The sequence below is a fragment of the Borostomias antarcticus genome (assembly GCF_949987555.1).
Source record: "Borostomias antarcticus genome assembly, chromosome: 5".
Classification (NCBI taxonomy): Eukaryota; Metazoa; Chordata; class Actinopteri; order Stomiiformes; family Stomiidae; genus Borostomias; species Borostomias antarcticus.
Genome location: NC_140238.1, coordinates 17,683,292 through 17,699,078, shown reverse-complemented (window position 1 = coordinate 17,699,078; position 15,787 = coordinate 17,683,292). Strand labels below are relative to the sequence as shown.

The window sequence follows — 15,787 nt, the reverse complement described above, 5'->3', positions numbered from 1 at the left end:
CCTCAGCAAAAGACCATAATACTCATCAATACAACATCATATTGATCTCTTCCCTTCATGATCTTTCCTTAAAATAAAAAAAGATCATATAGATAATCAATGAATACACGCTGAGACATAAAGTTTGAGTTTGCTCGTTGCTTTGTACCAGCAAAACCGGGGTGTACCCGCGTATCTGCCAGGCGGTCGGTCGCCAATATTCAACTGTCGTCCCCCCCCCCCTCTCTGTCCCCCCAGCTGAACTACGCTGACATGCTGAAGCGCGTGGAGCCGCTGCGCAACGAGCTGCAGAAGCTGGAGGACGACGCCAAGGACAACAAGTCGAAGGCGGAGGAGGTGGAGCAGATGATCCGGGACCTGGAGGCGTCCATTGCCCGCTACAAGGAGGAGTACGCCGTGCTCATCTCCGAGGCCCAGGCCATCAAGGCTGACCTGGCTGCCGTGGAGGCCAAGGTAACGCAACACACACACACACACAGCAAGACCGAACTGGCCACTGTGTACGCCAAAGGTAACACAAACACACCTTAGCCCCGTTAGACCACTAACTAACCTTCACAACAGTATTCATCTATCCATTTTCATCAACTGTCCATCCATCCTTCTCTTCATCCACGTGTGTGAGGGTCTGACCAGTCGCCCCCCTCCCTCAGGTGAACCGTAGTACCGCCCTGCTGAAGAGCCTGTCGGCTGAGAGGGAACGCTGGGAGAAGACCAGCGAAACCTTCAAGAACCAGATGGGCACCATCGCCGGGGACTGCCTGCTGTCCGCCGCCTTCATCGCCTACGCCGGCTACTTCGAGCAGCAGATGAGACAGAACCTGTTCACCACCTGGTCGCACCACCTGCAGCAGGCCAACATACAGGTAGGCACCCCTAAACTGTACCCCCCCCCCCACCCCACTACCCTTCTACCTCCGACCCCCCCAGCCCCTCTGCAATCTGCTCCCTGGCCTCCAGCATCCTACTCCCTAGCCCCTGCCCACTAGCCCCTCCCCTCACTTCCTCCTACCCCACCCCCCATGGTTGGATAGTTGCTGCTCCTTCCTCCAGCATGGCTAATTCACCTCTCCGTCTCTCTCTCTCTCTCGCTCTCTCTCTCGCTTTTTCTTTCTTTCTTGCTCTCCCCTCAGTTCCGTACAGACATTGCCAGGACGGAGTATCTGTCCAACGCGGACGAGCGTCTCCGCTGGCAGGCCAGCTCCCTCCCCGCCGACGACCTCTGCACTGAGAACGCCATCATGCTCAAGAGGTTCAACAGGTCAGTCTGGACACTGTGACGACCCCCCGCATGTCTGGACACTGTGACGCCCCCCGTGTATGGCGCTCTCCTCTCAGGGAAACGTTTGTTCTAGAGCGGTCCCTCCGAAGGTTGAGTTGCGTTAAAGGAGAATGCTTGTTTTTGACAACCTGGACCTTATTTACGGCATATTATAAGACGTTTGACTCACCGAGATCACTTTGGTGTAATTTGGAGGCCTGTAGAAGAAATTGAAAATCCAGCGCGAGCCAAGTATATACATGTAATGGCGGCGGATATACTTGGCTATACTGGATATACTTGGCTCGCGCTGGATTTTACATTTCTTCTACAGGCCTCCGAATTACACCAAAGTTATCTCTGTGAGTCAAACGTCTTATAATATGCCGTAAATAAGGTCCAGGTTGTCAAAAACAAGCATTCTCCTTTAACGCAACTCAACCCGGCTCAGCCCAGATGTGTGTAGAGCAGGTGATAATGGCAGTTTCTAACCCCCCCCCCAGATATCCCCTGATCATCGACCCGTCTGGCCAGGCCACAGAGTTTATCATGAACGAGTACAAGGACAGGAAGATCACCAGGACCAGCTTCCTGGACGACGCCTTCCGCAAGAACCTGGAGAGCGCCCTGCGCTTCGGCAACCCCCTGCTGGTCCAGGTAACCCTGACCTTTGACCTGGAAAAGCCCCTGTGCTTCAGAAAGTAAACCAGAAAAAGATCTGATCTATGCATCTGATTCCATCCCATGTAAGTTCGATGTGCACGTTATATTTTCCTGAATCTCTTCTCTACCCCCACCCCCGACAGGACGTGGAAAGCTACGACCCCATCCTCAACCCCGTCCTCAACAGAGAGGTGCGCAGGACCGGTGGACGAGTCCTCATCACCTTGGGCGACCAGGACATCGACCTGTCGCCTTCCTTCGTAATTTTCCTGTCCACACGAGATCCCTCGGTGAGCCCTTCCTTAGTTACGAGATCCCCACAGTTGAGCACTTGCAATGCCGACCTAACTCATCCTGGTGTTGTATATGTCAGTCAAGCAGTAGTCATGGTAACTCTGTGTTGTGCTGGCCGTCCTTCAACAGTAGCGAGTCAGAAAACGTTTAAATGCCATAAGATTTTGCGCTCGCCCTGTTGTGCCTCAACCCGGATGAGAAAACCCATCTGAAGATGATCCCATAGAGGCATGATGATGATGATGATGATGATGATGGTGGTGGTGGTAGTGGTATTAGTCCTAACTCTTGATTGCGGTCCAGGTGGAGTTCCCTCCAGACCTGTGTTCTCGCGTGACCTTCGTCAACTTCACCGTGACCCGTTCCAGCCTGCAGAGCCAGTGTCTCAACGAGGTGCTGAAGGCCGAGCGGCCCGACGTGGACGAGAAACGCTCCGATCTGCTCAAGCTGCAGGGTGAGAGAGAGAGACACACACTAAGAAACATTCAGTCATTCTCTCTGCTCAAGCTGCAGGGTGAGACAGAAGCCATGTTTCTGGGGGCGTGGATTGTGGTGTCCCACAGGGGAGTGTTCTGGATCCACTCTTCTTCCTTCTTTCCATAAATGACCTTAGATCAGCTTGTCCATGTAATCTCTTCCTGTACGCTGGTCAATCAAGTTGGATTTATATAGCGCCCTTCATGATACCCAGAGCGCTTTACAGAGCCCAGTATTCATTCAGACACAGTCATACCGGTGGTGGTAAGCTACATCTGTAGCCACAGCTGCCCTGGGGCAGACTGCGCCTACGGCCCCTATCAGTGCCTACGGCCCCTCCAACCACCACCAACATTCATTCACATTCATACATTGCATGTCTTTATGATGGTGGGGGAAGCCGGAGTACCCGGAGGGAACCCACGCAGGCACAGGGAGAACATGCAAACTCCACACAGAAAGGACCTGGAACGACCAGGATTCGAACCCAGGACCTTCTTGCTGTGAGGCGACAGTGCTAACCACTGAGCCACCGTGCTGCCCTGATGGTTTCCCACAAAGACAAAATGTGGTTGTATACACTGAAAACTAAGTCAATCTTGTTTGGGTCCGAGGTTAGCCTAAGGAAATTCCCTGGTTTTATAGAGTTGTGGTAAGGGACACACATTGATTACAGAGAAGGAGTCTGTGAATGATCTATGTTGTTGTGTTCTTGATAATTTATCTGGAGAGAGAATGGAAAGTTCTTACAAAGATTAACAATAGGATCAGATTCCAAGCCAGAATCTCTACATTTCTCATTCAAGCGGCTATGATAACACTAGCCTATTAGGTGCTCTTACATTTCTATTATGCTTGTTGCTCCTGGTTCAACATTGTCCCCAAAGTTTAGTTCTTTACTTCTCCTGCCCCCTCCACTAGGTGAGTTCCAGCTCCGCCTGCGCCAGCTGGAGAAGTCCCTCCTGCAGGCCCTCAACGAGGTCAAGGGTCGTATCCTAGACGACGACACCATCATCACCACGCTGGAGAATCTGAAGAAGGAGGCGGCCGAGGTGACAAGGAAGGTGGAGGAGACTGACATCATCATGGCGGAGGTGGAGGCGGTTTCTCAGCAGTACCTCTCCCTCTCCTCTGCCTGCAGTAGCATCTACTTCACCATGGAGGCACTCAACCAGGTACACACACACACACACACATGCTTCTACACACACGCATATACATGCTTCTACACACACACATGCATGCTTCTACACACACATGCATGCTTCTACACACGCACATGCTTCTACACACACATATACATGCTTCTACACACACACATACATGCTTCTACACACACATACATGCTTCTACACACACATATACATGCTTCTACACACACACACACACATGCTTCTACACACACACACACATACATGCTTCTACACACACACACACATACATGCTTCTACACACACACACACATACATGCTTCTACACACACACATATACATGCTTCTACACACACACGTGAACGCACACACAGACACGCACTCCATACACAGATGCACGCATACTGTACATACAGATGCACAATGCACACACACACACACATACTGAGACAAACTTACACACACTCTTTCTAACTCACATACACACTCTCACACACACACACACCTTTCCCTTTTCTCAACCTGTAGTTGTCACCTGACCTCTGAACTCCTGACTTCCTGTCCTGCAGATGCACTTCCTGTACCAGTACTCCCTGCACTTCTTCCTGGACATCTACCACACGGTCCTGTATGAGAACAGCAACCTGAAAGGCCTCAGCGACCACACACAGCGCCTCACACACATCACCAGGGACCTCTTCCAGGTAACACACACACTCAAAACCACTCACACACTTCTCCAATGCTATCTTCCACAGAACAACATTCTGGTTCTGTAGGTCCAGTAAAATTAAATCAATAATGCCAATCGTGCGTGTGTGTGTGTGTGCGCGTGTGTGTGTGCGCACATGTGTAGGGGGCCTTTAACAGGGTGGCTCGAGGCATGCTTCATCAGGACCACATCACCTTTGCAATGCTGCTGGCCAGGATCAACCTCAAGGGCATAACCAGGTACAGTCAGATAAACAAACAAATGCCACTACTGATCTCTCTCACTAACCCTAACCCTCACACTCACACAAACGCAATTTCCTCAATGGGCATTATCATTTTCTTCTTATTCATCATCCTCTCTCTCTCTCCCAGCGAACCGTCGTACGACACCGAGTTCCAGCACTTCCTGAGAGGGAAGGAGATCGTCTTGGCAGGGACCGCGGTGCCCAAGGTGAAGGGGCTGACCACGGAGCAGAGCGAGGCCATGATCCGCCTTGGACGCCTGCCCGCCTTCAAGGACCTGGTGGACAAGGTCCAGGCCGACGAGGTACGGAGGGAGGGGAGGGATGGATGGAAGGAGAGAGGGAGGATAAGAGTGAAGGATGGATAGATGCATGAAAGCCTTGCTTTCGGATGGATGGATGGATGGATGGATGGATGGATGGATGGAGAGAGAGACATGGTGGAACCATGAGAGAGTGTCTCACTGGGTTGACTGACTTTCCCTTGAATGCAGCAATTCTTCATGTGGATCGAGAGCAACTCACCAGAGCTGTCTGTACCGTACCTGTGGACCGAGGAGAAACAGTCTAGTAAGTCTCCGCCATCACACACACGCACACACACACACACCATGTACCAGTATGTATGAGAGAAATGAAGATGACGTCCTTTTACGCACACAGACACACACACACACACACTCAGCAGTTCCTTAGCCTAGATGCTCAGACAGGCATCAGGCAGAGATGTGACCTCTAACCTCAACTGCTGGCTCCTCCCTCCTACTTCCTGCTCAGCTCCCATTGGTCAGGCGGTGCACCAGCTGCTGCTCATCCAGGCCTTCCGTCTCGACCGCCTGCTCGCCATGTCCCACATCTTCGTGTCCAAGGTGCTGGGGGAAAGCTTCATGGCCATCATCGATCAGCCGCTGGACCTGGCCAACATTGTGGACAGCGAGGTACAGCTGCACTTCACCCTGTCGGTGTACGATGGCTAAACTAGAATCGCCCTGCTGCTCCTCACAGATTTCTTGCTGGTCCTGTCTCACTGTTGAGTATCTCTCTGACCTCTCTCTCTCTCTCTCTCTCTCTCTCACTCTCCCGCCCCTCTCTCTGTCTCCAGGTGAAGCCCAGTACCCCAGTGCTGATGTGCTCCGTGCCCGGCTACGACGCCAGCGGCCTGGTCAGAGACCTGGCGGCCGAGCAGAACAAACACATCACCTCCATCTCCATTGGTAAGGAGAACACACACACACACATTCTGTTCCAGTATGAGAGAGATGATGGCGTTGTAAACATGTTCTCTCTCTCTTTCTCTCTCCCCTTCCAGGTTCTGCTGAGGGTTTCAACAAGGCAGACAGAGACATCAACACTGCAGTCAAGTCTGGAAGGTGGGTGCTACTGATGACCAGGACGCAGTTAGAACAGACCAGGACAGGCTACAATAGGCCAGTACAGAGCTGAGTACAACAGACTATGATGGACAAGAACAGCCCAAGACAGGCTAGGTCAGTTGGAGAAGACTTGGGCAGGCCACGGCAGGCTAGGACAGACCGGTGGACCAACTAGGGCAGGCTAGAACAGACCAGAACAGCCTTGACAGACCAAGGACAGACCATGTGTGTCGTGTGTCGTCATCCTGCAGGTGGGTGATGCTGGAGAACGTCCATCTGGCCCCCGGCTGGCTGATGCAACTGGAGAAGAAGCTCCACTCCATGCAGCCTCACGCCAGCTTCCGCCTCTTCCTCACCATGGAGATCAACCCCAAGGTCTGTCTCCCTCCTCTCCCTCTGGCCTGTGGGCTGACGGTGTCTCCTCCTCCTCTCTCCCTCCTCCCCCCTCCCTCCTCTCCCTCTGGCCTGTGGGCTGACGGTGTCTCCTCCTCCTCTCTCCCTCCTCCCCCCTCCCTCCTCTCCCTCCGGCCTGTGGGCTGACGGTCTCTCTTCCTCCTCTCTCCCTTCTCCCTCCTCCCTCCTCTCCCTCCGGCCTGTGGGCTGACGGTCTCTCTTCCTCCTCTCTCCCTCCTCCCTCCTCTCCCTCCGGCCTGTGGGCTGACGGTCTCTCTTCCTCCTCTCTCCCTTCTCCCTCCTCCCTCCTCTCCCTCCGGCCTGTGGGCTGACGGTCTCTCCTCCTCCTCCAGGTACCAGTCAACCTGCTGAGGGCCGGTCGTATCTTTGTGTTCGAGCCGCCTCCTGGTGTCAAGGCCAACATGCTGCGAACCTTCAGCAGCATCCCCGTGGCCCGCATGTGCAAGGTAACAGACACGCGCGCGCGCGCGCACACACACACACCCACCCATGTATTCAATTACACGCTTATTAATACACACACTAATTCACACACACTTCAATATGCATAATCTGTCTTCTCTCCAATACCGTGTTGTCCTCCCTCCCTTCTCTCTCTCCCACCTCCCTCCCCCTCTAGTCGCCCAACGAGCGTGCCCGTCTCTACTTCCTGCTGGCCTGGTTCCATGCCGTGATCCAGGAGCGTCTTCGCTACGCCCCGTTGGGCTGGTCCAAGAAGTACGAGTTCGGGGAGTCCGACCTGCGGTCCGCCTGCGACACCATCGACACCTGGCTCGACGACACGGCTAAGGTCTGCTGAGACACGCATGCGGTCGCCCCCCCCCCACACACACACACACACCTACTCCTACTCCACCCACAGACTTGGGATCTGTACCAGTGTCCACACTAATACTCTACACAGTACCACCTTTCAACTGCCCCCCCTCCCCCTCCCTTCCCCCCCAGGGTCGTCAGAACATCTCCCCGGACAAGATCCCCTGGGCGGCGCTGAAGACCCTGATGGCCCAGTCCATCTACGGCGGCCGCATCGACAACGAGTTCGACCAGCGGCTGCTCAACACCTTCCTGGATCGCATCTTCACCACAGGAAGCTTCGACAGTGAGTTCAAGCTGGCCCTGAAGGTGGACGGACACAAGGACATCAAGATGCCCGACGGGATACGGTCAGTTGGCGAGCAGAGGGGAGGGGAGGGACTGGGAAGAGCCTGGACGGACGGAGATTGATGGCTATTGAACCACGTTTTATCCCAGTAACGTACGTGTGTGTGTGTGTGTGTGTGTGTGTGTGTGTGTGTGTGTGTGTGTGTGTGTGTGTGTGTGTGTGTGTGTGTGTGTGTGTGTGTGTGTGTGTGTGTGTGTGTGTGTGTGTGTGTGTGTGTGTGTGTGTGTGTGCGCGTGTGTGTGCGCGCGCGTGTGCGTGTGCGCGTGCGCATTCCAGGAGGGAGGAGTTCATGCATTGGGTGGAGATGCTCCCTGACACCCAGACGCCATCTTGGTTGGGGTTGCCTAGCAACGCGGAGAAGGTCCTGCTCACTACTCAGGGTACGCTTCGGCCAGTCGTCCCTCCTCGCCGACGCCTTGGGGGGCGTGTCCATCTGTGGGATCCTCTGTAGTAGTCACGTGACTTGGGAGACTTCCTGTTTCTACTTCCTCCTCGTTTGGTTCTTCCACCTCTCTCTCATTGGCTCTCATTGCTCCGTTGGTGTGTGCGTGTGTTCCAGCTCTAACAGATCTCATCTCCCCAGGCTCTCTCATACAGGGTTGACAGGCTGATAACTAGCTCTGGGCAGAGCTCCTCCACTCCTGCAGCTCTGTGGTCTGAGACGCGTTATGTTGAGTCAGGTCCAGACACACAGCGGTCCTGGAGGCTGGAGTATAGTATGCGTATTGGCAGCTCTCGGGAACTCATGTTCCCAGCTCTCTGGTCAGCTATGTGGTAGCCATAGCGATGTGGTAGCCGTAGCGCCGCAGGCCTTGGGGAAGGGGGTTGGGGGGGTTCTGTCCAGAGCAGGGTCAGGGGGGGCGCGTCTGCGTCCTCACCCTCCAGCAGCTGTACTCTTCACATCCATCAGGTCGCTTCCTCCCTGGGCCTCATCCCTGATAGATACACCTCATCCCCTGGTCCTCATCCCTGATACACCTCATCCCCTGGGCCTCATCCCTGATAGATACACCTCATCCCCTGGTCATCATCCCTGATGCACAATATGTCCCCTGATAGATATGCTGGCTGCACAACCACTTTTCAGTTCCACCCAGCCAGCTCTCCTCCTCCTCCTCCCTCCATCCTTCCCTTCCTCTGGAACCCTCCTCCTCACCTGTCCCTCCAGAACAAATCTGCATGATCTCCTGTTCTGTTTTTTGTCAATGATCCCTCCAGAGTCTGTCACACAACAACCTTTCTTAAGATATCGACACTTTCTGAGGCAACCCAACGCTGCGTACCTGGTCCACCATTAATTTCTTCTTCCTCCCTCCCCCCACCACGGGAGTGTCCCCCCCTCCTCCTCCTCGCCTCCTCCCCCACGCCTGGCTGTCTCCCCCGCGCGCCCGGCCATCCCCGCCCCCCTCCTGCTGGCCGCCTCAGGTACCGACATGATGGGTAAGATGCTGAAAATGCAGATGCTGGAGGATGAGGACGACCTGGCCTACGAGACGGAGAAGAAGCAGCGGACGGCGTCGACCTCGGACACCCAGCCCGCCTGGATGAGGACGCTGCGCACCACCGCCAGTAACTGGCTGCAGCTCATCCCCCAGACAGTCAACCCGCTCAAGCGCACCGTCGACAACATCAAGGTACCGGGGGGGTGGGGGGGTGGAGGGGGCATTCAGGGGTCAGAGGTCAGGCAGACGGTGGTACTGTAGGTACACATCCGTCCTATAGACCCGGGGCATCTGGTGGAAGGTTTCAGGGTATCTACGCTATTCGACACACACACACACACACACACACATACCAGATAAGGACTTGAGCGGACCGGTGTAGATGAAGATCTTAACGCCCCTCCTCTCCAGGACCCCCTGTTCCGCTTCTTCGAGCGCGAGGTGAAGATGGGCGGCCGCATGCTGCAGGACGTGAGGCAGGATCTGAGTGACGTGGTTCTGGTGTGCGAGGGCAAGAAGAAGCAGACCAACGACCTGCGCACCCTCATCAACGACCTGGTCAAAGGTGCACACACACATACACACACGAGATTTGCCATCAAGCTCAATACACCCTAATACAGTACAACTGCAAACACTCATGTCCTCTGTATCTTGTGATCCTAAACACCCGTGTCCACGTCCAGGCATCTTGCCTCGCAGCTGGTGCCGCTACACGGTTCCCGCCTCCCTGACGGTGATCCAGTGGGTGGCGGACTTTAGTGAGAGGATCAAGCAGCTGCAGCAGATCTCCCAGGGAGCCGCCAGCGGGGGCGCCAAGGAGCTCAAGGTACACTGCACTGTGTACACGTGCATTTTAAATGCTTTATTTAAAGGTGCAATGTGTGATTTTAGGCAGCATCTAGTGGTGAGGTTGCAGATTGCAACCAACTCATGGTGCAACACTGTGTCCTCCGTGGAAGGACCCGCTCCCAATCTAGATATAAGGGCTCATTTTAAGGTAACAAAAACACAATTCTTGTTGTCATGGAATTGTACACTAATTAAAACATACGTATGAATATTATATTCCATTTCTGCCAAGTTTCTGCTACTAGATGCCACTACACTCTGCACATTGCACTTTTAAATCCACAAATTGCATTCACAATCCCCATCCTGAGTATTATGTCCAAGGCTGCCAGATCAGCACGATGAGTTGGCACCTGTAGCCAAGACTGCCAATACACACGCACGCACACACATACCACCACAGTTACGCCCACCTCAGACACGTGTGTGTGTTCTGTCCTGACCTCCTCCTCTCCCTCCTCAGAACATCCATGTGTGTCTGGGCGCTCTGTTTGTACCGGAGGCCTACATCACAGCCACCCGCCAGTACGTTGCGCAGGCCAACAGCTGGTCTCTGGAGGAGCTCTGTCTGGAGGTCAACGTCACCGTTGCCCAGGGGGCCGCCCTCGACGCCTGCAGCTTCGGCATCAAAGGTCAGCTCACTTTCATCATCATCATCATCAGGCTGTTTGTAGCAGAGGGCAGACGAGAGCCCGAGTCACTGTACTGGTAGTTTTAGACTGACGGTGGATGTGTTGCCCCTTTCATTTTTAGACACGTTGTGTGTTCATTAGTGGGGCGGCTGTAGCTCAGTTGGTAGAGCGGGTCGTTCAATGATCGAAGGGTCAGTGGTTCGAATCCCAGCTCCGACTGTCAATCAATCAATCAATCAAAGCTTTATTTGTATAGCGCATTTCATACCCAGAGGCAACACAATGCGCTTTACAGAGAACAAGGGAGGTGGGCATACGACCCACTCTCTACATATTCCAGAGGGAAGCAAAAAAACAGTAATCACCCGGGGGCCAGATAAGTGAGCTGTAAAAATTCTTCCCTGACCCCTCTCAACAAGGCGATCGAGCAAGCTCCAGGAGTATGTTTGTCTACCGGCTAAGAACATTTATAAAGCAATACATTGCATTAAATTACATTTCAGAGTGAGAGAGGGACACATGTCGAAGTGTCCTTGAGCAAGACGCCTAACCCCAAATTGCTCCCAATGAGCAGGTTAGCAACTTGCAAGGCAGCTACCGTCATTGGTGTGTGAATGTGTGTGTGAATGGGTGAATGAGAGGCCATTGTAAAGCGCTTTGAGTGCCGCTAAGGTGGAAAAGCGCTATATAAGTGCAGTCCATTTACCATTAGTTGTCAGTCTTCAGTGTGCAGTTAGTTGATCTGTCCTGAACGTGGTTCTCCTGCTTCTCCTCCAGGTTTGAAGCTGCAGGGAGCCACCTGCGCCAACAACAAGCTGTCTCTGTCCACGTCCATCTCCACCGAGCTGCCCCTCACGCAGCTTCGCTGGATCAAACAGTCCAGCGCTGAGAAGAGGCACATGGTACGACCGCAACTAGCAGCCTCTCTCCGTCAGTCGTATTTGACCGGAAGCATCTTTTTGAGTGTCTTGAAAAGCGCTCTACAAATGAAATTAGTTACTGCCTTTCGTTCAAGTTTCGCTTGTGTAGCCTTTGCTAAGCAATACCAGCATGCCTGTAGCTTAAGTACTACACAATACTTAATACAGTACAGTACTTAATGCAGGCCTGTATACCCTGTGTAGCCTGAATGGCCGTGGAGACTGGGCTGTTTTACGTCTCTAGACATGAGAATGAAACAATTAGAATGTGGCAATAAATGGATGTTTTGCATATTTTGCTACTCATGCACTTGGCTTTAGCACTAGATTACGCTCTTAGTCACTTGTTTAGAGTAAGATGTACTTTCTGGCGAGTAGTAGTAGTACACTACCAACATTAAACATGCAATTATTGTCTCTTAGGGTAAGTCTGCTAAATGACTGTGTTGTAACGGTACAAACCAGCATTTCCTCATCATGTGTTTCTTTTCCAGGTGACTCTACCGGTCTACCTTAACTTCACCAGAGCCGACCTGATCTTCACAGTGGACTTTGACATCGCCACCAAAGAGGATCCCCACAACTTCTATGAGCGTGGGGTGGCTGTGCTCTGCAATGAGTAAACACAGCACACATTCTCATTCCCTAAAACTGGAGAGTCCATTTTAATCCACTAATAAAATCTATTGTTCATTAATTACTTTTTATGTAGTGTAGTCTACTTATGAAACATACTGTAGTGTAGTCCTAATCTGAGACCATTAGGCCAATTTCTTAAATCTGAATGGTAGTTTAGTGGAGTCATTTAACTAAGTTAATCAATTATGTATCCATTGATAGTTTTAGGAAAAGTTCTAGAAGGTCTGAGAATGTAGTCTGTGAAGGGAGAAGGTCTGAGAATGAAGTCTGTGAAGGGAGAAGGTCTGAGAATGTAGTCTGTGAAGGGGGAAGTGATGAGAAAGGGGTTTTCATGAAGGAATCTGTATGTTAAGATGGAATAGCAAAGTGCATGAAATGAACTGAATGATAATAAAATACATGACTCAAATGCTTGTTTGTCTCTTGGCTGTAGTGTGCAAGACCTGATCATGCTGAAAGTGTTTTGCCTGCAACAAACCTTAATGTTCACTATGGGACAGGTGGAATGAGATCTTGAAGGTAAATGGCACCAGTCCCAAAGAGTGTGGCGACAAGTCTCATGTGTGACTAGTTACAGATTGTATACTGTAACACAGTATTCTGACAACATGCGAGCAGAGGGATATCAGCCTCCTACATCCCTGGTGGCATAGAGGGTCTAATTCTGGCTGCGATGTAATTTCATAGTCTACCTGTTGGACTATAATCACAGTGCAGTACACCCAATGACATGGAACAAAACTTTTTTTTATAGAACAAGTGTTTATTATTTCATATCACAGTCTTACAAGACTGGTTCTCACAAAGTGCATGATGTATGGGCATACAGTAACAATACAATAGAACTTACTGCCCGAAATTTCTCATCCCAAAACGAATACAATTCATCAACAAAAAAATATCTTATATTTGTAATATTACATGTGTAATATTCTTTACTAAATGCATTTGAGAGAGCTGCTTAAATGTTGAGGTAGAAGTAAAGTGCATCAGTGAAGTTGTCGACTAGAAGACTCGCTAGTTTCCCTAAGAAGGGGGTGGTGTTACAGTACATGTGCAAATACCTGGTTCTGAACCCTGCTGGTCCATAAGCTCTCTGTTCGCTCCCAGGCTTCTATATAGAGGCCCTGTTAGAAAAGGCAACATTCCTTCTTCCTGGGAAAATATATGATGTGGCATGACTGGATTGGTGACAGCTGTAGAGAGGATCACATGCTTTCACCCATCCAATCATGTTAGATCTGAGATTACCTAAGGAGGGAAGGAAGGATGGATGCATTTTAGAGAATTTAAACCCGTCTCAGGGTAGTAGTGCTGATCTAGGCTGAGCTGTGCCTTTTCAAACTGAATTTGCGCACACAGGCAGGCACTTGATCCCAGATCCAGCTTCCCTACTCTGAAGACATCTGATGAATACAGGCCCAGCTCAAACTCACCTCCAGGGGGGACTCTCCTCCAGCCTCCTTCCTGGTGACACACAGCCTTTTCCTTGTCCCCCCGTCTCCTCCCGCCGCAACCACCAGCCCAAGCTTCCTCTTGGACACACACCTGGGAGGGAAGGGGCTGCTGGGAGAGTTCTCAGAGGAACTCTCTGGAAGGTATAGAGGGGTTCCTTCCACAGGGCTGAAGGGGGAGGGTGTTGTGTGCATCCCAGAGTCCCCGGATCTAGTATGCGGTCCGGATTCCACAGCCATGACATCACCCTCGGGCTCCCTCTGCCCGTCTCCCACCTGGCAGGATGGCGGGGTCTCCATACCACACCCCCACAGATCGGAGTCGCTCCCTGACCTCATCTGGACATCGATAAGGGTCTGGTAGCGCTGGTTGGCTGGACCTCCGTCTCTCTGCTCGACAGCTCTGCTCGGGTCCCTCTCCCGGTCTCGAAGGACCGGGGGGACAGCGTAAAGGCCAGCCTGGCGGCTTGTTCTCCCCCAGAACCGACACGCCCCCTGCGGCTGCCTCTGTCTCCGGGGGAACCCCGGTGGGTCGGATGTGTCGGATGAGTCCTCTGAACTCCCGTCGTACGGGTCTAAGGACTGGAGACAGACAGGTGCTCACACACTGGTACAGCAGGATGAGAGAACATAAGGCCATTCTAGGTCTGTTCGCAGCTTACCTACAAATCTACAGTTGCAATCAAAATCATTCAACTCCCATTGCAAAATAGGTTTATTGGCAAAATTTACTTTTAGTTTTCCAATAAAAAAAATTAAACAAGAACAATTTAAATAGCTAAACAACTATTACAAGTGGTTTCTCAAAATTCAACACAAAATGCCACTTTTAATGACTACTGCAGCCTCAAAATTATTCAACCCCTTTAGTCTTTAGTAATTAGTAGAGTACCCTTTTGCTGGTACGACGTGCTGCAAACGTGATGCATAACCAGACACCCGCTGCTGGCAGTGTTCCTAAGTAATCTTGGTTCATTCCTCATCTAGTATCAGGAAATTCAAGGAGAAAACGTCAGCTGAAACGTTGGTGTCATTGGAACCTCCAACAGGACAATGAATGATCCCAAGCATACCTCAGACTCCACTATGGCTTGGTTACATAAAAAGTCCTGGAAGATTCTAGAGTTGCCGTCACAGTCGAACCCCATAGAAAAGTTCTGGTGGATTTGAAGAAGGCAGTTGCAGCATGCAAACCCAAGACTATTTGTGAAATGGAGGCCATTGATGAGGAAAGAGCCAAGATTCCTCAGGAACGCTGCCAGAAGTGGGTGTCTGGTCATCATGTGTGCTGCAGGTCACAGCAAAAGGGTGCTCTACTAAATAATAAAGACAGCTGAAAGTTAGTAAATTTTAACAATAGGCTACACCCAATTTGCAATGGGGAATTAATCATTTTGATTGCAACTGTACTGTACATCCTCCAAAAAGGTACAGGAAGTTATTGTCTTTGCTCACAGAACTTATTCCTACCAACTGTCCCACGAGTCCATACTGAACTGAGAAAAGGGGCGTTCAGGTATGCTACTCCCTCCGCCCGGAATCGTATGCCACCACGTTGAGTGCCCTAAAAGGTTGTGGTACCCCACCAATTCGACGCGCAACGAGTGCGATGTGAAACGACTATGATGACACAGCATCCTAGAATCAGTTGCAAAACCTGACCTGTGCCTTCGAGAGCTGGTCTCACTGGATGCCTTTAAAATGTTTTTAAATAATATGGAATCAAGTAGGACCTACATCTGTCTGCAGATGTTTTGTATGAGGACAAATTATTCTGTAACTTTCATTTTTTTAATTGTTATATGCTCGTTTTATGTTTGAAATCCTGTAATTGTGCTGCTGCCTGTCTTGGCCAAGACTCTCTTGTAAAATATTTTTTATCCCAATGAGACCCCTTTTCCTGGTTAAATAAAATAAATAAAACGGTACATATCTCCAATATAGAACAGAACGAACAGATCTGTATGAACAGGACACATCCTACAGTTTGAGAATAAGAGAAGGCAGCGACATACCAGTGAGTGACACGGAGGATGTCGTCCGGCGGGCTTGTGTCTCCTCGGGACTCGCCTGCTCTCTGCTGCACTGCTACCA

At 51.3% G+C, this 15,787-nt stretch overlaps 1 protein-coding gene across 1 annotated transcript in view; it reads left to right on the top strand.

Annotated features, from left to right (window-relative positions):
• Nucleotides 1-12,593, top strand: part of dync1h1 (dynein, cytoplasmic 1, heavy chain 1) — a 51,605-nt gene extending 39,012 nt beyond the window's left edge. Inside the window, exons 53-77 of the mRNA XM_084438189.1 lie at nt 238-453; nt 654-866; nt 1,134-1,261; nt 1,765-1,918; nt 2,068-2,214; nt 2,522-2,672; nt 3,617-3,870; nt 4,416-4,550; nt 4,703-4,797; nt 4,933-5,107; nt 5,297-5,372; nt 5,580-5,740; nt 5,905-6,016; nt 6,112-6,172; nt 6,427-6,550; nt 6,922-7,035; nt 7,209-7,379; nt 7,538-7,755; nt 8,031-8,134; nt 9,180-9,388; nt 9,608-9,761; nt 9,883-10,025; nt 10,512-10,680; nt 11,458-11,582; nt 12,095-12,593. Of these exons, the coding sequence (XP_084294315.1) occupies nt 238-453; nt 654-866; nt 1,134-1,261; nt 1,765-1,918; nt 2,068-2,214; nt 2,522-2,672; nt 3,617-3,870; nt 4,416-4,550; nt 4,703-4,797; nt 4,933-5,107; nt 5,297-5,372; nt 5,580-5,740; nt 5,905-6,016; nt 6,112-6,172; nt 6,427-6,550; nt 6,922-7,035; nt 7,209-7,379; nt 7,538-7,755; nt 8,031-8,134; nt 9,180-9,388; nt 9,608-9,761; nt 9,883-10,025; nt 10,512-10,680; nt 11,458-11,582; nt 12,095-12,223 (3,738 nt within the window). The 3' untranslated portion in view covers nt 12,224-12,593. The remainder of the gene's footprint in view (nt 1-237; nt 454-653; nt 867-1,133; nt 1,262-1,764; nt 1,919-2,067; nt 2,215-2,521; nt 2,673-3,616; nt 3,871-4,415; nt 4,551-4,702; nt 4,798-4,932; nt 5,108-5,296; nt 5,373-5,579; nt 5,741-5,904; nt 6,017-6,111; nt 6,173-6,426; nt 6,551-6,921; nt 7,036-7,208; nt 7,380-7,537; nt 7,756-8,030; nt 8,135-9,179; nt 9,389-9,607; nt 9,762-9,882; nt 10,026-10,511; nt 10,681-11,457; nt 11,583-12,094) is intronic.
• Nucleotides 12,594-15,787: the final 3,194 nt, after the last annotated feature.